Below are 22775 nucleotides of genomic sequence, written 5' to 3' on the forward strand. Positions count from 1 at the left end.
AATAAAGTTCTCAATCAAAATTAATCAGCTGCTTTGATTGCAAGGATTTTAGGTTAGATTTTGCGAAAACATATGAAATAAAAAGAACTACGTTACTCATGCGTTTGAAGAAGTCAGACGCAATTGCTGTGTTGTCTGATGCCGGGCGGCAGTGAGAACAAACCAATTTACGTGTTCAAATATACAAGCCAACAAATGTTCACAAGGAAGAAGGAAGAACAGCTTGTTGCATATATTGAAAAGAATGTACATTTTATTCATATGGCATATACTATGAGACACTTAGAAATTTCACCTTCGAAGTTGCAAAAGCTAAGAAGCGCTGCTTATTGAGTTGTGGGAAACCAAGAGTTATACATATGGTCCTTCGAGATGCGGAAATTTGTTAATCAATTATATGTTAAATGCTTAAAGATAGATGCATATAAAGGATGGATAACGGCAAGCCTTCGCTACGTTATCCCTGCGAGCACTAGCTCGAACAGCGACCAGGAGAACGAGGTTGACTTGATCAAAGAGTATAAGAAACTGTAGAGTGAAGGGATGGCCTATAATTGGTTATACGCCGCCCTGGTTTTAACCTCGACATATTTGGTCCTTCGAGATGCGGAAATATGCTATCAATTATATGTTAAATGTTTAAAAAATAGATATATGTAAAGGATAATAGATAAGAGCGAATCGAGTCAAACCTTCGCTACGTTATCTCTGCGAGCACTAGCTCGAATGGCCTTGTTACACGTAACGAGTAGAGCGGCGAGATAGTGACTCGGCCGAGTGCTCGTTTCGTTTAAACAGTAAGGCGAGTAATGAACCGAGTCAGTGGGCGAGAGAGTCACTAGAATCACATTTTGTTTACTAGGCAGAGTGCTTCTTTTTTCTTCACTCTTTTGCCCCTTCTGAGCTAATCACTGACTCGCTCGTTGCATGTGAACACGCGTTCGGTCTTCACTAGCCACTCGGTCGATTTTTATGTTGTTTATTTAGTTTCAATTGCATTTTGCATTGTGAAAGAATTTAAATGGCAAATAAGTGGAATTATGATACAACTGTGAAATTTATTCAAAATTATAAATTGCACCAATGCTTGTGGAAATTTTCATCTGCGGATTATAAAAACAAACACAAACGTGAGGCTGGGCCCTTGCTCAGCTAGGGACACTGCCCCCCTTTACAATTTGAGAGAAAACAATTATTTCAAATTTAAATACAAAAGTATGTACATACATATTTTTTAATAACTTTTTGTCTAGCACAAGCATATTTTCTGTGCTACGTTGCGTTCGTCGGTACGTTTTTGTTTTTTGTTTCAGTTTCACCTTGCATAACCCCCTATTCCATTCGTTGATGCTCTGATTCAAAACATGGCAGAACGTTTATTAGTGAATGAGGATATACCCTCGACATTTCAAATTCTACTCCCTCGTTTTGCTGCAATTGATAATGCCGAAGAATTAAAAAATTTAACTATTTACTTCGAGGAGCAAATATCAATGACAGCATTAAAATCAGAGTATTGATTGTGGTGTGCCAGCTTATCAACAATAGATCCAACCATAGAAGTGTTGAAATTACTGCAACATTGCGATGCAACGTATTTTAAATTATATTATTTTAAAAATATTCACTCACAGATGAAGTAATTAATGATATGGCAAACAAGAAGAAAAGAAAAATATTACTTATTTAAGTTACAACTACCAAATAATTTAAGTAATATGTATATGAATTTGTATTGTTTTTTTTTTAATAAACAGAAAATTTAAAGTTTATATATGTTTTTACTTCAGCTCCCCCGAAATGAAAAGCTGGCTACGGGCCTGTTCGGCACTTTACGGCGAGTGAAAACATGGTTAATTAAGTTCAACAATGGCTGAAAATCGTTTAAATGGTTTGTTCTCTATGATTATTATTTTTTTATTTTTTAATTACTCTTTTTCTATTTGAAGGTCTTTGCATGTTGAGCATACACAGAAGAGCCGTAAATGACGACAAGCAATTTATTGATAAGGTTCTCACGAAATTCGCGGAACAAAATAGAAGGCTTTTATTAAATTAAAAAAATAAAAATAAAATAGATTTTCCCCCCTTTTAGTCATTTTCTGCGGACGCCCATGAACAAGTACGTGTTCTTTGATAATTATTTTACATCAGTTAGGCTACTCGAATTTCTCCAATTGCGGAAAGGACTCGACGATAAATCTGCACGCCTTCACATAGTTGAAGCCAAATTTGCCCCCATTAGAAAAATTTGGGAGATGTTAATTCAAAAGTGCCGGGAAAATTATACGCATGGAGAATACCTTACGATTGACAAGCAACTACTGGATGTGGATGTGGCTCAACAAACGACGGGAATACGGCTAGAAGAGTGTTCGCTAACTTGAACTATTTGCATCAATTACTAATGTTGACATTGATCTATTGAGACATTATCATATAATACTGGTGTCGATTTCGTGCGAATTTCGCATTAATTTTAAAAAGTTCAATGATTTCTGTATAGATACTGCCGATTTATATTTCAATAAGTACGATTGGTACCCAATGTCGGCAACAGTCCACAAGATTTTAGTTCATTCGGCACAAATAATGGAGGCGTCTTTAGTACCAGTTGGCTGACTAGGCGAAACTGCATCAGAAGCAAGAAATAAGGAAAAATTCACGAAGTAACAATATTGTCGATGTGTTTAATAGAACTATGGATTCTTCTGACCCCTTGTTATCAAGTATCTGCTTAGATAATCGTACTAAAAATAAATTAATCCGAAGAATACCACATGATGGCCCATAGTACAGTGGTAGACAATAGCTGGTTGCTGTATAGACGAGACCTAAAAAATCAAGTCACACGAACGAAATATATGACATTGCTGGATTTTCAATTATCCATAGCAAATGAAGCTTCTTCACGCGTCTAATATTACCTCAATAAACCCACGTAAAAGAGGTCGTCCATCGGCAATACCCGAAAGAATGGAGCCAGGTTCATCTTCACCAGCGTCGCCGGTACCATCTAACGTGTCAGAAATTTCAATGAGCTCTTTGTTTATATTATTTACAGAAAAAAGTAAGAAGTGGAAAAGTTACCAAACAACAAAAACAAAAATTTCTAGATTTATTGAAAAATCACAGAAATGTTGGTACCGGACAATTTGGTGGCCCAAACAGCGGCAAAGCTGCTAATGTTGTATGGGCAACTCTCACAGCGTAATTGAATGCATGCGCAGTAAAAAAAGGTTCGTTCAGTATATTATATATGTGGGATTGAGCAATCCTGAAACTCCTTTTACATAAAATAGCAAATCTGCGTGTTCAAACAACTCCGAAACCCATTTTCAGAAGAACAGCGTTTTTCGAAACTTTGAACAAGAGTATGCAGGATCAAGACGAAGAGTTTTCTGGTAGACGTCTAGCCGTACGCACGTATCGACGTAGACGCCGGAAGATATTAAACTATATTTTCATTTTATTAAATTAAAGTTTTCACAATAATAAGTATAGTTTCCTTTTCATCAAACTTTAAATATTCAATTTATAAACTAAAACAACTGAATTACTATATTAAATCACAGTGTAATAAAAGATAAATCCGTCTTTTAATCATTCGGAACATTTATTAACGTGTGGGAAAACTAAATCCCACATAGGAGTCAAACGCCGTCGCTCATAGTGTCAACACGTTTATACGGGTAAAATCGTTTATACCTACTCGCTGCTTAACTTCTCGTTACTTGGTGTACGCGCAATTTAACCTAGATTTGACATTTTGAGCTTCTATTCGTTACACTTTCCACGTGTCTTTATAAAAAGTTTTCCATTATAAAGCTAAATTCACAATTTAATCGGGCAAGAACGTATATTCTTTCGCTATGCCCCCGGGGGCCAACAGTCTGGGGAATAATAGGTTTGCACTATTATCCCCGGGTCCTAAAAACAAAAGGAAAAAGCCAGAAAATTCAACGCTGGAATTCTTTCCGGAATTACCTATTTCTAAGAAGGACGATCCCAAGTACCTCATAATCAAATCACAGGACGCCAAAAAACCTATTGCATCCACTTCTTGCTTTGCAGTACATAAAGGCATTCAGGCAATAAGTAAGGAAATTAACAAAATCACACCGCTTCGTGACGGCAGCCTACTACTTTTGGTCAAGAACCAAAAAATCGCTGACAAATTTTTACAAACCAAACATCTTCCCGGAGCTGGTGCTGTTGAGGTATCTCTTCACAACTCTCTGAACTCAGTAAAGGGTACAATCTACGCTCCATTTATCTGTCAGCTTGCTGATGACGAAATAATTGATGGTCTAAAAGATCAAGGTGTATCTGAAGTTTATAAATTTACCAAGAGAAACAATGGTGATCGTGTACCTACTGGTGCTTTATTATTAACTTTTGATAAATATACTTTACCTAGTCGTATTGAAGTTGCCTGGTGTACCCTCGATGTCCGTCCGTACTATCCTAATCCCATGCGCTGCAAGATTTGTCATTTGCTGGGTCATACTGCTAAGCGATGTAATAAGCCCCCAGCTTGTGCTATCTGCAACCTTCCCCCAAATCATACTCCTCCCACTGAATGCTCTAGAGTCAAATGTGCTAATTGCGATGGTGATCACCCTTCTTCCTCTAACGCCTGTCCAAAATATGTCCAGTCTAAAGAGATACTTAAAATTAAAACTATCCACAAGTGCTCGATGCGTGAAGCCATCAATTTATACAAATCTCAAAAGCCTTCTACTCCCTCATCATTCTCTTACGCTAATGTAACAGCCTCCAACAACAATAACATTAACATCGAAAAAACTTCAAACACTAATAATTCCAACGACAAAATTAAAGCCTCAACTTCAAAAAATATTGCTACCAATATACATTCAATCCATAGTGATTGCCCCGTAACCCCTTCTCCCTCCGTTTCTTCCCTATACAATTCTCCTTCTCCTCCCTTCTCACCCCTTTCCACAACTACTTCTCCTACCACTATAACCCGTTCCTCAACTTCACCTGTACCCTCCTCCCATCCACAATCACATACCCAAGTACCCATAGATACATAACTCTTGATATCAAATTCCAATTAGAACTTTTTTTCATACATATATACTTTAATTTCCTATGTTAACCTTCCTTCAATGGAATATAAACGGATACATTAATAACTACTTTGAACTTGAAATTTTAATTAAAAAATATAACCCCTCTGTAATATTATTAAACGAAACGCATATTGCAAACAATATATCAGCTCATACCCCAAAAGTCTATGCTGGTCATTTTTATAACCTTCCTTCCATCACATCAAGCAAACAAGGTATTGCAATCCTGATTAAGAGAAGTATACCGTATAATATTCTCCCAATATCTCCTTCGAATATCTCTTCCGTTGCCATCGAAATTTCCTCCCCCCAAAAAGTCATAATCATCTGTGCATATTCCCCTCCTCACCAAACTTTTACTTCAGCAGACTTCTTTAACCTTCTCCCTTCTTGCTCGACTCCTTTTTTACTGGCCGGTGACTTCAATGCCTGGTGCCCTCTTTGGGGTTCTTCTTCAACTAACTCCAAGGGCCGCATTATTGAGGACGCTGTCCTCTGTTCGGACTGTGTTGTCCTTAATGATGGCTCCCCTACCCATTTCTCCACTCATTCCACCTTCACCCATATAGATCTTACAATTTGTTCCACTTCACTCTCTCCCAAAGTTGTTTGGCATTGTATAGACAACTTGCATGGTAGCGATCATTTCCCTATCATAGCCAAAATCTCCTCCCATAATTCCAATTTCTTCAAACCCAGAATATTTTTTAACTCCGATTCAGCTGATTGGCCCAGATTTCAAGATTTTTGTTTACGTTACTCAGACACCCTCCCTCCTGCAGATACTATTAATCAGGAAACCTCCAGGATTCAGAAAATTATAAGATCTGCTGCCAACCAATCTATATCTCAAACCTCTCCTAATCCTCGTAAGCATAACCCTCCTTGGTGGGATAGTGAGCTATCTTCTCTCAGACTGCATAAGCAACAAACATGGCATCATTTCAAACAAAATCGTTCATCATCAAACCTTGTTGCTTATAGAAAAGCTAATGCCATCTTCAGAAGAAAAGCGAAGCAAGCTAAAGTTAAATCTTTCAATACATTTACCAGCAGCATTAATTCCTCTTCTAACCCTAAAATGATTTGGTCAAATATAAGAAGACTATCTGGCAATATTTCTTTCTCTCCTATTCTCTCACTCAACTCCTCTCAAGGCAATCTACTACATCCACAGGATATAGCTTTAGAATTCGCCAAATTTTTCTCGTCTAACTCCTCTGATTATAATTTCTCCTCTGAATACTCGTCTAATAAGAACTCTTTACTTGCCTATAATTACGTTTCATCCGCTTTATCCCCTTCAGCCGTATACCTCGACTCAGACATATCTTTAATAGAACTCAATATAGCTCTTTCTACGGTTAAAGGTAAAACGCCTGGGTTAGATAAAATTTCCTATCCTATCATCAAACATCTTCCTCCTCACCTCCTCAAACGACTTATCAACCATTACAATAATATTTATCGAACTGCCACCATACCCCAAATCTGGAAAACCAGCGCAATCATTCCTATTCTAAAACCTGGCAAACCTCCGTGCGAAGTTACCAGCTATCGTCCTATTTCCCTTCTACCCTGTCTAGGCAAACTTTTAGAAAAAATTGTTGCTACTAGACTCTCTTGGTTTCTCCATTTCAATAAACTCATTCATCCTAATCAGGTTGCATTCAAAAAAGGACACAGCTCTATCGACGCTCTTTTACACCTTGACCACTTTATATGTGACGCTTTGTCTAATAAAAATCATGTTTCACTTCTTTCCCTTGATTTCGAAAAAGCGTTTGATCGCGTGGGCATACATGTAGTTTTAAGACAATTAATCAAATGGAAGGTTGGCCCCCGTATATTTAGTTTTGTTAAATCCTTTCTTTCTAAACGCAAAATCAAAGTTCTGATTTCTGGCATATCTTCACCGACTCTTCCTTTGGATAACGGCACTCCTCAGGGATCACCGCTATCAGTTATTTTGTTCACCATAGCATTTGATGAAATCAGCTCTATCCTTTCTTCCTTCCCTAATATTCAGCATCAATTATATGCTGATGATCTCCTTCTATTTTCAAAATCTTCTGACCTTAGTGCTATATCCTCTACCTTTAAAGAAATCCTTTCTCAACTATCCCTATGGTCCCTTTCCTCAGGCGCTTCAATATCGTACTCAAAATCCAGTCTACTCCACATTTGTAAAAAACATAATTGTAATTTTCCACCGATTTCTTTCAACAATGTAAATATTTCATGTTCTCATACACTTAACTTTCTTGGATTAATTCTAGATAGTAAATATACATTCAAACAACATTGTGAATATATTAGAAATAGAATTACTAAAAACTCAAATATTGTTAAGTACCTAGCATGCAAGCGTTCGCTCATTGGCCCGTCTTTGCTAATTAATGTTGTCAAGGCACTCATACTCTCCGTCATCAATTACGCTCTTGAAATATATGGGCATCATTCAAAAAGTCACCTAAAATTGTTGGCCGCACCGTATCACTCCGCTGTTAGAAGATCGCTTCGAGCATTCCCCACGTCACCAATCAAAAATATGTTAGCAGAATCCGGTCTTCCCTCTCTGATAGATAATATGGTAGACACCACATACAAATTATACCCGAAGATCATCCTTGGTTCTAACCATGTGCTTCAAGATGCCTTTTCTTCATCATCAACTCGGATCCGTCCTCCAAAAATTGAGTCAGCCATATATAAATGCTCCTCTTTTGCCAAAATAAACAGCTTACCATTAAAACCTGCTAAACTTCCTAAACGTCGTCATCCACAATGGTTGATTCCAAAAAACACGTTTATCGATAAACTAGCTCGTTTGCCTAAATCCACCACACCTAATGCGATATATGTATCAGAATTTTGTGCTGCTTTTCCCCTTTTGTTCGATATTCATTGCTGAAGCCACTGGGATTTTACATGCTGTTCTACATGCCACAAAAAGCCCTGGAAAATATGTCATATGCACCGACAGCTTATCATGTTTCCAAGCCATTAAAAATTGCAACAACCACACTAACATCATCACTGCAATTAGAGAATATCTTATAAAATATGAAAATAAAATTAAGATAATGTGGGTCCCAAGCCACACTGGATTATCCGGAAATAATTACGCTGATTTACTAGCAAAGAATGCATCCAACACGCCCACAATTACATTCAGTTTCTTCATGAAATCTGATTTATACCGACTCATACACCAAAATAGGCTCTCTAAATTGGCAATCGATTGGGTCTCATATAACCACCATTACTCAATAGTTAACACAGCCAGAATCAAACCGCTATACCCATCAACAGTAGCAACCAATTTTATAACACCTTACATTCGCCTACGGATTGGACATACTATACTGACGCATGCGCACCTCCTCGGAAGAAACAGTACCATCTGCTGCCCGTTCTGTAACTCAACAACAACCGTGCTTCATATATTAGAATTTTGCCCAACTTTGAAAGAAAAGAGAGATTGCCACTTCAACACAGATCCGATTACCCTCCTTTCCAACGCTACGGAAGAAAATATAAAAATTATCTATCGTTTTCTCAAAGATTGTGATCTATTGAGGAGAATATAAAACCATCACATTCTTCAACGGACAGCTGATAGCCTTTGTAGCTAGCGCTGCATGCCTTAGGTTATACATATAGTATTAACTTTGTATAAGCTTTTATAAATAAAAAAAAAAAAAAATAAAAAATCCCACATATATAAACATATGCATGTATGTACAATTGTGCATTCATTGATATTTATTTCAATTCGCAGTGCTGGGCAGACTGGAAGTCAGGCGTAAGGAAGCAGCAAGCCGCAATTATGCGTTTCTAGAACGCTACTGGAAATCGTCCTGCCTCTGAAGGTCCAGCGCCGCTAGATGGTATGGACCTGCAAGTGTTGGACTTTTTCCCAACTGCACTTGTTGGTGGCGATGGCGTTACTAAGGAGTCGGGGTTTTAAGAGATAATATCTTCGTATAACAAAAAAAAATTATTGAGTTTTAATCACAAAGTTTCATATTTAGATGAATGATAGTGCAGATGAAGAATTGCAGAAATCACTTGATGACGTGTTGGATACACCTCAAAAAACCTCAAATGCTGCACTGCCATCAACCAAACCCAATACAGTGCCATCGCCCACACCAGACAGAATGCGACAGACTGCCACTTTCTTCAGTGCATTTGAACAAGTGAAAACCACTCTTGCTGAGCAGGAACGCAAACGACGGGAGGAATTTGACCAGTTGCTGTCCGTGGCGAAAGACATTCGTGCCTCCGTGCAATCCATGGCCGCTTCGCTTAACCCTTTCGACCCCAATGTTGCCTGAGGGCAATTTCGCTAGTTCATAGGCCTACCACCAGCGTTATTTTTGTTTTTGTTTATTGAACCGATATGATAACGGTAGTCTTATGAGTCAGCACGTGGTGTGATCAAAAAAAAAATCACTAGTAAATCATTTAGCAAAGCAATTTGATAAAGACTGCAGCAGTGTCGGCGAAAATTTATTTCTGCATGAAGGAGAACATTTTTAAAAGAGAGAATTTTTTAAATAATTGTAACAAAAATTATCAATCTGTAAATGAACTACTTTTCAGCGATTGTTAAGTGAAATATTTTTGCAAGAAAATTTCTTTAGTTTTAAACCAACATCAGGTGAGTAATTTTTACATATGCGAAGTTGCTTGTGAGCAACTTTGGGCAATTGTGGTATAAAATTTCCATGACTTTAGTTATGAGGCCTCAAGATAAAGGTTTGTCAAATGAGGACGTACAACGAATTTTAAACTTCGATTGGGATGTTTCAACTGATGAAGAAAGTGGTGATGAGATAGAGGATGTGTCTGCAGTGCTGGAGCAGAATTTGCAAGGGATTATGGAAAGAGGGGAAAGCATAGAAATCGGACTTCTTGACAATATAATTACGGAAGACAACGAGCATGAATCTTGTTCTAGTGAAGGGTTTTGCATTGAAAAAATTGATTCGAAGGCATTAAAATGGAGATCAAAGCCATTTGAAGCTCCTGAAAGTGTATGGAAGGCAGATGTCGACTTGGAAATTCACGACGTCATGATGCCCGTAGAATATTTTTCACAATTTTTTGACTGTCGTGCTATTGATTTGATCACGCAGCAAACTGATTTGTATGGACTTCAAGAACTGGGCCTTGAACTTAAATGTACCAGTGTAGAAATAAGACGATATATTGGTACTCTACTGTACTTAGGTGTTTTAAAACTACCCCAATTTAAAATGGCATGGTCTCAAAATATTAAGCTTACCGCTATAACAGATTCAATACCTCGTAATAGATTTGACAAAATTAAACAGTGTTTACATTTTAATGATAACAGCAAGCAGCCTAAAAAAGAAGATTTAAATTATGACAAGCTATACAAGATACGTCCACTGCTCGATATCATCAGAGAAAACTTCAATAAACTTCCTCAAGAAGAACATCAAAGCGTTGATGAGCAAATAATTGCGTTCAAAGGTATGTGCTTACACATGTGTTGTATCCGTATTTTTGTTGTTACTTTTGCTTACAGGACGATCAACGTACAAACAATACAATCCAGCTAAGCCTCACAAATGGGGGTTGAAAATGTTTACGCGTGCTGGAACGTCTGGACTTGTATATGATTTCACGCTGTATGTTGGTGAAGGCACCTGTCAATCATATGGATTGGGACTTTCCTCGGATATAGTTCTCTATTTAGCGAAAACTATTCCCAAACACAAGAACTTCAAACTTTATTTTGATAACTGGTTTACATCAGTAAGCCTTCTGATTGCATTGAAGGAAATGGGCATATTCGCCACTGGTACTATACGTAAAAATCGAATAAGCAACTGCCAGTTACTTTCAGAAGCGGAACTCAAAAAACGTGGAAGAGGATCTTATGACATGAAATGTGAAACCAATCATAATATTGTATGTGTAAGGTGGTTTGACAATAAGCCGGTCCAACTTATATCATCGCATATAAGTCATGAACCAGTTGGCATTTGCAAACGTTGGAACCCAAAAGAAAAAACACACGTAGATGTCCAAAGACCTGCGATAGTTGCTAACTACAACAAAGGCATGGGAGGTGTGGATCTAGCGGACATGTTGATGGAACTTTATAAAGTTAACCACCGCTCAAGGAAGTGGTATATACGAATTTTTTATTGGTGTCTGGGAACGTCTGTTACAAATGCGTGGCTGCTTTATAGAAAACATTTAAATTTGCTTCATCCGAAACAGAAACACATTCCCCTAATAAAATTTCAACTGGAAATTGCTGATGCCCTTCTGCAATCTACGTCTTCTGCAGTTTCTATGCAAAGAAAGCGAGGCAGACCGTCCAACGCAGAGAGGAATGATAGCGATACAAACTCTCCATCGAGCAGTGTGTCGTCGCATAACACGAAAAAGTACAGATTCCAGCCGAACCCTCCGGAAACGAAACGATATGATAAGACGGAACATTGGGTAGTATTCGGTGAAAAAGGGCGCTGCAGGTTGTGCAAGACAGGAACTCCAATGTCCAAATGTCTTAAATGTAAGGTCCATCTTTGCTGCAATAACAATAAAAACTGTTTTTTGTCTTTTCATACCTAATTTTTCCCCAATAAATAAAATAAAATGCGATTAGAAAAAAAAAATATTAATAAATTCTATACCACCATTGCCCAACGTTGCTCACAGGCAACATTCTGTAGCGCTCAAACGGGTGGGAGTGGCGAGTTGAAAATTTTACTATACCTTTCTAGAATAAATATAATGAGATTAAAACTAAAAAAAAAAATTTAAGATTACAGGAAGAAAATCGGGGTCGAAAGGGTTAAACAATTATGCGAAAAATAATATACAAAGCTTTTTTTTATATTATATTTTATTTTTGTTATTATTATTATTTAAAATGAATTGTTTTTTTTTTTGTTGAAATGAAATCCTTTTTTTATGTTAATTAATTCAGCTATTAATAAACTCAGCAATGACGACTCAGACGTTATTCGTCAAACTAAAGAAATATTAAAAAATAGAAGAAATATTAAAAAAGAAATATTAAAATTACCTTATTTTTATCAAATCAAACTTTGCTTGCCTTTGTGCAGGGATTGAAAAGCTGCGAACAAAAGGCTTATCTTTGCAAAAAGGTATTGACGTCATGGGAGTTGTAAATCAATCATTAACACAAATCGATTTTGCAAAAATTAAATGCAGTTGTAAAAAGAAACGAAGGCTACACGTCTTTATGCAAAATTAAAAGAATTATTTTCAAAAACTCGAAGGAAAATGATAACTTCATCGATTCTTTAACACCGTTGGAAGTTGCTAATTTTAAATACTGTCCAGTGACTTCAGTGGACGTTGAAAGATCTTTTTCCGTTTACACCACATTGTTAAATGAAAAACGACGATCGCTTTTATTTGAAAATTTGAAGCAACATTAAATTGTGCAATGCAATTTTTATCTTTTTAACAACAATGAAAATTAAAACAAATAAAACAAAATTTTTTTATTAATTGAATATTTTTTTTATTGTGCATATTTGCGAGCATATTTCAGCCTTTTTTAGTGCATATTTTGCTGATCAAACTTGAAACTGTTCGAAAATATTGCCCGTTCGTAATTCGATGGCCAGGTATTGTACATATGTGCAAAATGAACTATTTGTGTTCTGATTGGTGCCAAGTAAACATATCAGTAGAAATAGCGGAGATACAAATTTTTAAATTTGCAAAAATTTAAGCAACTAAATCATGCCATTTTGGCCGAATGGGACAAAATTGATATGTCTGTGCTAAAAAAACTGGTGGAGTCAATGCCTCATCGTGTCCAATTGGTGAAGATACATAAGGGTAACACAATCCCTTATTAACAAATTCAAAACTATTTCATTTATAAATAAAAAGATATGTACTTGGATTGATATAATTTTTTGCACATATAAATATTTGATATGGAAATTTCATAAAGTATTATTTTTTTTAACCCTTTATAACTCAACTAAGTAAAAACGGAAAAACTGTATCGTTTCTAATAGATTTCGGATAGAAATGAAATACGTGTTTTATAGTTTAAACAAATTTTTTTTTTTTTTGGTGAAAAACAACAAAAAAGGGTATGTGACAGATATGTCACGTTATGTAACAACGTCTCTAAGCTCAATAATAATATTTGTATTTCGTGAATATTTACATGTTTTTAAGAAGTGTGAAATTCTTTGAAGCAGTTGTTTTGCTTGTTGTAGCATAAAGTCACAACACATTTTTCACATACCGTTTGTGATACTCCAACGCATCCTGGACGCTTGCAACGAATTCGTTTTTCTGCCCATACCGGCCAGTGTCCAACTTGATCTTGCCAAACTGCCATAGTAGGAACATGTTGGGCTGGGCCCTTATGCTTTTTAGATTGTATCTTGAAACGAAGAGGAATTGAACTTCGTTTCATAGGGGACTTTGTACCCAATTTGCACAACACCGTGGCAACTTCTAAACGAAAATCAGCAGATGACAACTGATTGCCCTCTAATTTTTTTTCTTTATGAGCTCTTTTGTATAAGAGCCAAGCATTAGACACTGCAAGGTCTAAAAATAGATAAAATAGACGAACGTGCCATCGCTTGCTTATTACCTTATTACTCAATGTTACAGAAATGGTACAAACCTAAACTTCACTATATATTGTATTAGTGAACATTTTTTGAATTATCTTATAGGAATTAAACATAATAGTGAACGTACCTGAACTTTTCCACTAAATATTTTATTAAAACACTGAAAATTTTCTTATTTTTATCTTTTCGGTAATTGCAAGCACGTGCATTCACTAACTTTACCATAGCGAAAAAGAAAGTACCGTTTTATAAATGATGCCAATACATAATAAACCAGAGAATTTTAAAATTGAAAAATACGGAGTTTGACAGTGCTGGTATATCATACTTAAAAGGGAAAAATTAATTTTCCTATGTTTTGTGCCCTCTAAAAGGGTTTGTAACATATCTGTCACATGATGCTATAAAGGGTTAATTAAGAAAAATATTTGAATATAATTTTGTTATGTAATGTTTCGTTCTTTTAAATTTAAAAGACAAGAAAAAAAATTCCACATTCTTTCATTGTTTCTTTTTAAAATAATTAAAGTTGAAGCATTGCACATATATATGTATGTTTAATTACACTAGATTACAGTCTTGAACTTTTTGTCTGTTGCCGCGAATTCTGCGATTGATATTGTTCACTCATTACTTGTTTTTGTCAAATCTACCCTCAAAAATTTTTGAGCTGCTCGAGTTATCATTTAAGCATATAGTAAGTATAGCAAGGTGTTTGCGAACTTATAGCATGCGATTTATTTCAATTTATTTTTTTTTGTTTATTTTTTATTGTTGTTTAAAGGAAAACATACATGGTCCTTCGAGATGCGTAAATATGCTATCAATTATATGTTAAATGTTTAAAGTTAGACATTAAGGATAGTAAAAATTAAGTTTAATATAGTTTCAAACCAAACCGAAATCTCCTCAGATGGTACCGAGCACGCTTATTCAGATCAGAACAATTTCAGATGTTCGCGTTAGCATGACTTGGTACAGGGATGCACCTCCTACAGCTTTGCGAAGGAAGAAAGGATCTCTCATCAAATATAGCAAGAGATTTGCGAACTTATAGCATGTGATTTATTTCAATTTATCGCATGCGAGTTCATAGCATTTCATTTGAGAATTTTTGTTTATTTTTTATTGTTGTTTAAAGGCAAAGATACATGGTCCTTCGAGATGCGTAAATATGCTATCAATTATATGTTAAATATTTAAAAAATAGTTATAAAGGATAATAGATAAGAGTGAATCGAGGTAGAGCAAGTCTTCGCTACGTTCGAGCACTAGCTCAAACAACCCCCAACAACAAGGTTGACTTGACCAAAGAGTATAAGGAACCTGGACAACGAAGAAAATGTAGAGTGAAGGGGTGGTCCAGATTCAACGTATCCTCAATGGCGGCACACAATTGGTTATGTGCCGCCTTTTTTCTCAACCTCGACATATTTGGTCCATCGAGATGCGGAAATACAGTAGATATCGGTTATATGACGAACCGCTTGTATGCAAATTTTGGTTATATGCAAAATTTTCATATTTCAACGCATTATAGAACGTTTTATTATATGAATTTGGTTGTTTGAATGCAAATCGTTTATAAGCAAATATCGCATTTATGCAAAAAAATTTCAGCAAAATTGAATCGTTACGTACAAATTTTAATCTGTTTTAAGCAAATTTTCCAACACTGAAACACTAAATTTATTCTATCGATTTATCGATTGTCAAACATATGATTTTGTGTTACACTTGTTACAATGTCGCGTCGTGTTGTGTTAACAGCGAAACAAAAAATTGCGGTTTTAAACGATTTAAAGACTTCCAAAGACCGAAAAACCATTGCTGCTAAATATAAAGTTAGCTTAAGCACTATATCGCGCATTCAAATCCAAGAGAACAAAATCCGCGCCATAACAAATCCCAATAGGAAACGGGATAGGAAAGGCGCACACGTGAATTTGGACAGAACCTTGTTGTCCTGGTTTAACCAAATCCGGTCCCAAAATGGAATTGTTACCGGACCTGTCTTGCTTTCTAAAGCACAGGAATTTGCGTTAAAATTAAACGAAAGTTATGTGCCAGACCGTAGTTGGTTGCAGCGTTGGTGCGGGCGAAATGCCCTTAACTTCTCCAAGATTTACGGAGAAGCTGGCGAAAATAACGCAACAAGTGCAGAAGTTTTCACTACTAACCGTTTGCCTCATATTATTGAAAAATTTTCGCCGGATTGTATATTTAATGCCGATGAAACCGGGCTGTACTACAAGGCGTTGCCAAATGGAAGTTACAAAGGCAAGTATGAGAATCCAAAGGGATTCAAAACTCAAAAGCAACGCCTCACATTTCTGTTTCTATGCAATGCAACCGGCACGTATAAACGTGCATATTGCATTGGAAAGTCGGCTAAACCACGGTCTTTTAAAGGAAAACAGCTACCGCTGCCATATTATAATAATAGAAGTGCTTGGATGACGAGTGTTATTTGGAAAAAGATTCTAATAGATCTCAATCAAAATCTTGAAAAAGATAACAAGCAGATATGTTTGATTGTTGATAATGCTCCTTGCCACAATACAGATGAGAAATTCTCAAACATTACGATTGAATTTTTGCCACCAAATACAACTGCCCTTATACAGCCACTTGATCAAGGTATCATCCACTCCTTTAAAATGGAATATCGACAAATACTAATAAAAAAACAAATTTGTGCGTTGGAGAAGGGCTTATCTATAGTTGAATTCCTGAAATCGCTCACTATTTTGGATGGTATCAATTATGCAAATCGCGCTTGGAACCTTGTTAAGCAGCAAACAATTAGTAATTGTTTCAAAAAGGTAAATTTCGTGTTAAAGATGGTACAAATTTAAAATAATATTGTTCATTTCAGGCAGGCATTGACAACATTCAATTCATTACAGATGAGATTGCAGCCACAGAAGGCGAAAACTATGAATGGTGCACACTCGATAATGAATACATTCAATGCGATAATGAACTTGTCTGCTTTGGAACCATGTCGGACGAGGATATTGTTGCGGACGTATTGGCCGTCAATCAAAATTCTACTGAAGATGAGGAAGTGTTCGCGCAATCTGAGGCTTGTATTAACTCAGTTAACCCCAGCGTGACCATATGGTCACGCAAGAAGTAGTAGTTGAATTTAAAAAAAAAAATCAGAGCTCACCCAAATAATTTCCTTTGAACTAGCTTTTTCCATGTAAATACGCATGCGCGAAGCGAACTGCGTTTAAAATTTTTCATAAAGTGTCTTTGTTTCGAAGTGAGCAGGTGTGAAAAAGTTGAAAGAAAAAAATATGGCAAAAAATGCGAAATTTGATAGAAACAAAAGGTAAGTACCGTAATATTTTTTGAAGTGTGTTGTTTTTAAAAGAAGTTAAGTTTCAATTTGAATAATAATAAAGTGAAAATATATGACAACTATATTTTGTAAAAAAATAAAATGTTCTTGTTGACCATTAACGGTATTTTTTCCTGGTGTGACCATATGGTCACGCTGGGCTAGATTAAAAGCTCATTTTATGTAACGTAATTTTCGTTCAAATGAATTGAAAACTTTATAATTCGTGGTGAATTCTTTCCAAACTTTCAGACGTTTAAACACACAAGAGGTTATTTACTATCTAAATGACTTTTGTGATAGCGATGAAGAAGATTCGCCCGCTGCTCTATATATCTTACCTCCGGACAACGAAAATGGTGGAATCAGTGGAGAAGATGATGGTGATGAAGACGACGTAGGTAAGCCAGAGGATATATGTGTTGGTCAATTGAAGGCACCTTGTGAGTTAGTGATGAGCAGTGGTAAAAGGGTTTTAACGATTGATAATGATGATGAGGAGGATGACTTGGAAGTTGCTGATTCTGTGTTGATCGACATATTAGAAAACTCTACTCAGAACTTGCAAACTAATTTGTTAGAGGAACAGGGCGAAATATCAATAGAACCGTCCTCATCACAACCTGAAACGTATGTCAGCGGCTTACGAAAAGTGAAACCTACACCGTCTTCAGTGCCACCGCCACTGTTACGTAAGGAATCACATTTTACGTGGGTAGAAGATAACTCGGACGGATTGATCCCCATTTTCCCTTCACGAAATTTTGAAGACTGTAAGGTGAAGCCTCATGAGCAACTTGAAAAGTTTTTTGACGATGAACTCATAGAGCACATTATAAACGAATCGCGAAGATATGCAATTTTTCTTGGTAAACCAAATCCTCAAATTACCAGTGCGGAGCTTAAAGTTTTCATAGCCATCTTGTTGGTCAGTGGATACAATGGTCGAAGTACGTTCAGGTCATTTTGGAGCGTTGACAATGACATGCGCAATGAGATGGTATACTTAGCTATGCGTAGAAATCGATTCGAGGAAATTTTGAGATTCTTACACTTTGAGGATAGTTGTAAAAAAATAACTGACGGAGATAAGATGTGGAAACTGCGGTCATTAACCGACCACTTAAAATCAAATATGCTGAAACATTTCCATCCAGAACAACAGCTTTCATTTGACGAGAGCATGATATCATATTTTGGGCGTCACGGATGCAAGCAGTTCATCAAAGGAAAACCATTACGGTTCGGTTATAAAGTTTGGTCCTTGTGTACGATATCGGGATATTTAGTTAATTTTGAAATTTATCAAGGAAATAATCCTCGTGCCAATAGTACCTACGAGCAAACATTTGGAAAATGCGCAGCTCCACTGCTGAATATGATAGACGATTTTACACCAGCGGTTCAGAATCTACCATTTTCCTTCTATTTTGACAATCTTTTCACCAGTGTTCCTCTGTTAGTTTACTTGAAAGCTCGAGGATATACCGCAACAGGTACGATCCGGGAAAATCGGCTGCCAAAAAGTTGCCCGATTGAACATAAAAAAATATTGAAAAATAAGGAGCGTGGTCATATTGAGTCTACAAAATTGAAAGAAGCTAATATTTTTCTCACAAAATGGAATGATAACGCAGTTGTTAGCATCGCTTCGACTACGTATGGCGCAAACCCGGTAACAAATGCAGTTCGATACTCACAGAAGCAAAAAAAATTTATTGATGTTCCACGGCCATTAGTTATCAGGGAGTACAATAAATATATGAGCGGCGTAGATCGTATGGATCAGAATGTGGGCTTGTATCGAATAGGTATAAGAGGAAAGAAATGGTGGAATAGTATCTTTACGTGGCTAGTTGACGTTTCGGTACAAAATAGCTGGCTGCTACACAGATCAGTCTACCCAGAAATACCTCAGCTCGAGTTTCGGCGACAAATAGCCATTTACTATTGTAAACACTTTGGTGACCGCCCCAAATCAAAGGGTCCTCGAAAAAGATCTTTGGAAGGAACAGCACAGGAGACATTGAGACATGATGGGCTCAATCATTTCGTTCGTCCTTGCGAAAAAAGAAGACGTTGTGCTGCCGATTTGTGCGTTTCTGTTGGTAGAACCGAGTGCTCGAAATGTAACGTTGGGATTTGCGTAAAATGTTTTGAGAAATATCATGTGCCATCTTAATTATTAAATACGATACGGTATAAAATGTTTTTATAAAAAATAGTTTTTAATGTATATTATTTTAATAAAAAATAGTTTTCAATATATACTTAAATAACTGTTTAAATCATTTTCGTTTAATTCACACTTGTTTAGTTTAAATATGTGGGATAAATCTTTGCTTTACTTCAAATAAAAACATGAGAAAAATTACCCCATATCATGCTCAGTGTGACCATATGGTCACACCTCAAAAGTCGGTTTAGGAATGATGCCTTAAAATAAAGATGGTACGTAAGTGATCATTGGACCTATAAAAGTCATCCCTTTAAATATTTCAGAAATCCCAGACAATAAAAGTACCAGGAGGATTCGAGTTAAACACCCCTCAACGAAAAATGCCTTGCTAAGCTTAGATTCGCTGCGTGACTATTTTTGTCATAACAATATAGATCCCTTAGAGGCTTTTGAAGATATTGAAAATTTAATCCTAGAGAGTTCTGAAAAACAGAAATGCCAGAAGAAAATAACAGATTTTTTAAGTAAATCTTAACAATTTTCAAATTAAATGAATTGACTGAAGTGAAATATAATTTTTATTAAAACTGAATAAGTTTATATATTCTATTTCTTGTGTGCTATTTTTTGTTTACATCGAATTGATTGTGTATATGCATATATTTTGCATATAAGCGAATACCGCTTGCTTGCAATTACCGCCTGTATGCAAATTTTTTTTTGCATTATAACAATTGCATATAACCGATATCTACTGTATGCTATCAATTATATGTTAAATGCTTAAAGATAGATGGATATAAAGGATAAGAGATACGAATGATTCGAATCGAGACTAGAGAGTAGTTGTTATGGCAAGCTTTCGCTACGTTATCCTGAGCTGAGGGATCAGTCATCAATCCGTTTTCTAACGTCATGAAACGTATAAATCGAGTACGTCATTCTCAGCATATCATTACTACTACCTCAGTCAAATATTTATATGTGCAAAATGAACTATTTGTGTTCTGGTGTTGGTGCCAAGTAAACATATGTATATCTGAACCATTAAGTAGCGCGTAGACGATCAATATTATTGATCAATACGTATTGAAGGGCATATTGAACGTGTACGAGGGCTTCAAACATATTGATGGCGTATTGAAGCATATTGATAGGATTTTATATTGAAGCATATTGACGGCGACTATATTGATGCGCATATTTACGTCTACAATGTTTATTGATCAATATGAGCTCATTTATGTGTATAATTTTGTCCCGTTAAGTAGTCCCAACAAGTGCGCAATGGCAGAAACAAGTGAAAGTGAACGTGAATTTATTTCTATGCTAATAAATCTTTATCGTGATTTGCCCGAGTTGTGGAAAGTGAAATCTAAAGATTATTTCAATCAAACAAAAAAACAATTAGCATTTAAAAAATCCATGCAGCACTTGTTCTTTACAAACCTGACTTTACTATAGAAAAAATTAAAAAGAAAATAAACATCTTGCGCACAAATTTTAATAAAGACTATGTACAAAGCAATTGAAAGTGCGAAGCGATCAGGGGCATCAACGGATGCTATTCCAACTCCAAAAGCATGGTACTTTGAAGAGATGATGTTCATCAAAGACCAAATGGCCATAGCGGCAACTGATAGTACAGAGGTAAGTACAGTACTGATTTTTTTTTAATTTTGAATTTTACATACATATATGAGTGGTATTTTAAATTACTACTGTAGACTGTAATTATTTTGCCATGAAACTGAACCAGCGGGCGAGTTGAAATATTTTGTGAAATCATCTCTGATATTCTTCGCATCAACAGAAGAGTTACCTCTGATTGATCTTTGAAGTTGCAAAGTAATTTTTTGCTCATTTCACCAAGAACCATCTTCGAAAGTCCCATTGTTTGTATTCTCATAGTCCACATCACCTCTTCGTATATAAAAAGCCTGGCTCCTGTTTGACAAGTAATTGTGTAAATGACAACAACACATTACTATTTTACGACACTTCTCGGGATGAAATTTAATTGGTATTTGTAATATTTTAAGTCTTTTTGTCAAAATTCCAAAGGCATTTTCGACAATTCGTCGAGCTCGAGATAATCTATAGTTAAAAATGCGTTTCTCGTTGGTTAATTGAGCACGATTATATGGCTTCATGAAATTTGGATGTAGCTGAAAAGCTGCATCTCCAATCAAAACATATGGGTACTTTTTTCAGTGGAAGCTAATCTTCTCGGATGTGGAAAGTTTAGTTGATTCTCTGAAAGCTTTCTCCAGAATACAGTTTTCTTCATCACTCCACAATCTGATACTCTTCCATTGGCACCAACGTCAATCATCATGAATTGATAATTTGCATTGACAATGGCCATGAGTACAATACTGAAAGTGCCTTTGTAATTGTAATAGTATGATTATGCTGACCACCTGTATGTAAATGACACGTACAGTACGTAAATTTCGAGCCATGTACCGTGTACCGAAGCTTTAGCGAAAATCACAAAAATGTACGTAAATTGAAACGAAGAATATTGATGTACGTAATTTGCGTTAAAACAACAAAAAATTGCTATACAATTGTGTCCCACCCGTGACGATGGAATGAATACCCCTAATGCAAATTAAATATATTCACCCAGCTTTATAGCCTAGACAGACGACATCGCTAATTTGCATTAGCGGCGATGATTTGCTTTAACTCGCGCATTAATTCATTTTAAAGCAAATTAGTAATGCACAAAAATTTCGTGCATTTAGCTGAATTTACCACATTTGTGCTGGCAATGCTGCCCAAAAATGCCCGATTTTTGCTATTGTGAATGTTAATTGATAGAAAGAAGAAGAAGAAAACGTCAACAAATGATAGAAAGGAAAGCGTTAGAGGTAAGAAGTTTTAAATTTCTTTTTCAATTATGTACAAGTTTATTGACAAAATCAAATTTTAATATTTTAGAAGATGGCAGAAATTAAGCAGCGAGTGGTTTGGACTAGCACTGATGAATGTGTGTTAATTGACTTGTGGCGTGAGCGGGCCGATGATTTAAGACGTGCCAAGCGCAATTTGCATATATATGCCGATATATCTGTGCAAATGGCACATAAATTTACTCCGAAGGAAGTCCATATTAAAATTAGAAACTTATCACAAAGATACAGGTATACTATGCTATTATAAAACATTTTTAACATTATTAACCTTTGTGAAATTGTAGAGAAGAAAAGAAGAAAACTGGCCCATCGGGGGGCAGCCCATCGACGTGGAAATATTTTGATGCGGTGCATCAAATCATAGGGCTGACTGCAGCCAATAATGCAATGTATTAATAACAATTAATAATGTATTAATAACAATTTAATTCTTTCATTAAATTTCTTTTTGTTTTCCAAAAATACCAAAATTGCCATTAATAACTCTTTTTTATCCATTTTTATTTCACGTTTGTAATAAATAAACAAATTTCTCAATCAGCTGTATAAATGCACAAAATTTGTCGTCTGTCACTATAAAATTTCAATGCGCAT

General features: G+C 35.9%; 4 protein-coding genes across 9 annotated transcripts in view; 3 read left to right on the forward strand and 1 right to left on the reverse strand.

Moving 5' to 3' along the window:
- The window catches only part of LOC105208771 (uncharacterized), a 71953-nt gene that overhangs the window by 37275 nt on the left and 11903 nt on the right, over window positions 1–22775 (reverse strand). The window contains exons 3-4 of one of the 5 annotated variants that reach the window (XR_008471601.1): window positions 7850–8141; window positions 7280–7789 (exon numbers count right to left, since the gene is read on the reverse strand). The exons of 2 other annotated variants lie outside the window; for them this stretch is intronic. The gene's annotated coding sequence lies outside the window, so the exon portion shown is untranslated. Of the gene's footprint in view, window positions 1–7279; window positions 8142–22775 lie in introns of those variants that run through there. 2 more of the 5 variants (XR_008471602.1, XM_054232601.1) reach the window with 2 other exon arrangements.
- On the forward strand, window positions 9413–11896 carry LOC128922359 (piggyBac transposable element-derived protein 2-like). Of its 2 annotated transcripts, XM_054232599.1 has the most exons (3): window positions 9413–9771; window positions 9849–10610; window positions 10666–11896. In XM_054232599.1, exons 2-3 carry the CDS (start codon window positions 9851–9853, stop codon window positions 11721–11723), a joined length of 1818 nt encoding a protein of 605 aa, XP_054088574.1. In that variant the 5' UTR covers window positions 9413–9771; window positions 9849–9850; the 3' UTR covers window positions 11724–11896. The 2 variants fall into 2 exon arrangements, with proteins under 2 accessions (XP_054088574.1, XP_054088573.1); XM_054232598.1 differs by having other exon boundaries at window positions 9414–10610; window positions 10666–11895.
- Window positions 14269–21597, forward strand: LOC128921907 (tigger transposable element-derived protein 6-like). Its single transcript, XM_054230907.1, has 5 exons — window positions 14269–16554; window positions 16608–16867; window positions 17331–18028; window positions 20783–20907; window positions 21472–21597. The coding sequence occupies exons 1-5, from the start codon at window positions 15475–15477 to the stop codon at window positions 21595–21597; spliced, it is 2289 nt and encodes a 762-aa protein (XP_054086882.1). The 5' UTR covers window positions 14269–15474.
- Window positions 22000–22768, forward strand: LOC128922362 (uncharacterized). The gene is made up of 3 exons (XM_054232609.1): window positions 22000–22136; window positions 22207–22409; window positions 22466–22768. Exons 1-3 carry the CDS (start codon window positions 22113–22115, stop codon window positions 22575–22577), a joined length of 339 nt encoding a protein of 112 aa, XP_054088584.1. The 5' UTR covers window positions 22000–22112; the 3' UTR covers window positions 22578–22768.

This window comes from Zeugodacus cucurbitae, chromosome 5 (assembly GCF_028554725.1).
Source record: "Zeugodacus cucurbitae isolate PBARC_wt_2022May chromosome 5, idZeuCucr1.2, whole genome shotgun sequence".
Taxonomy (NCBI): domain Eukaryota; kingdom Metazoa; phylum Arthropoda; class Insecta; order Diptera; family Tephritidae; genus Zeugodacus; species Zeugodacus cucurbitae.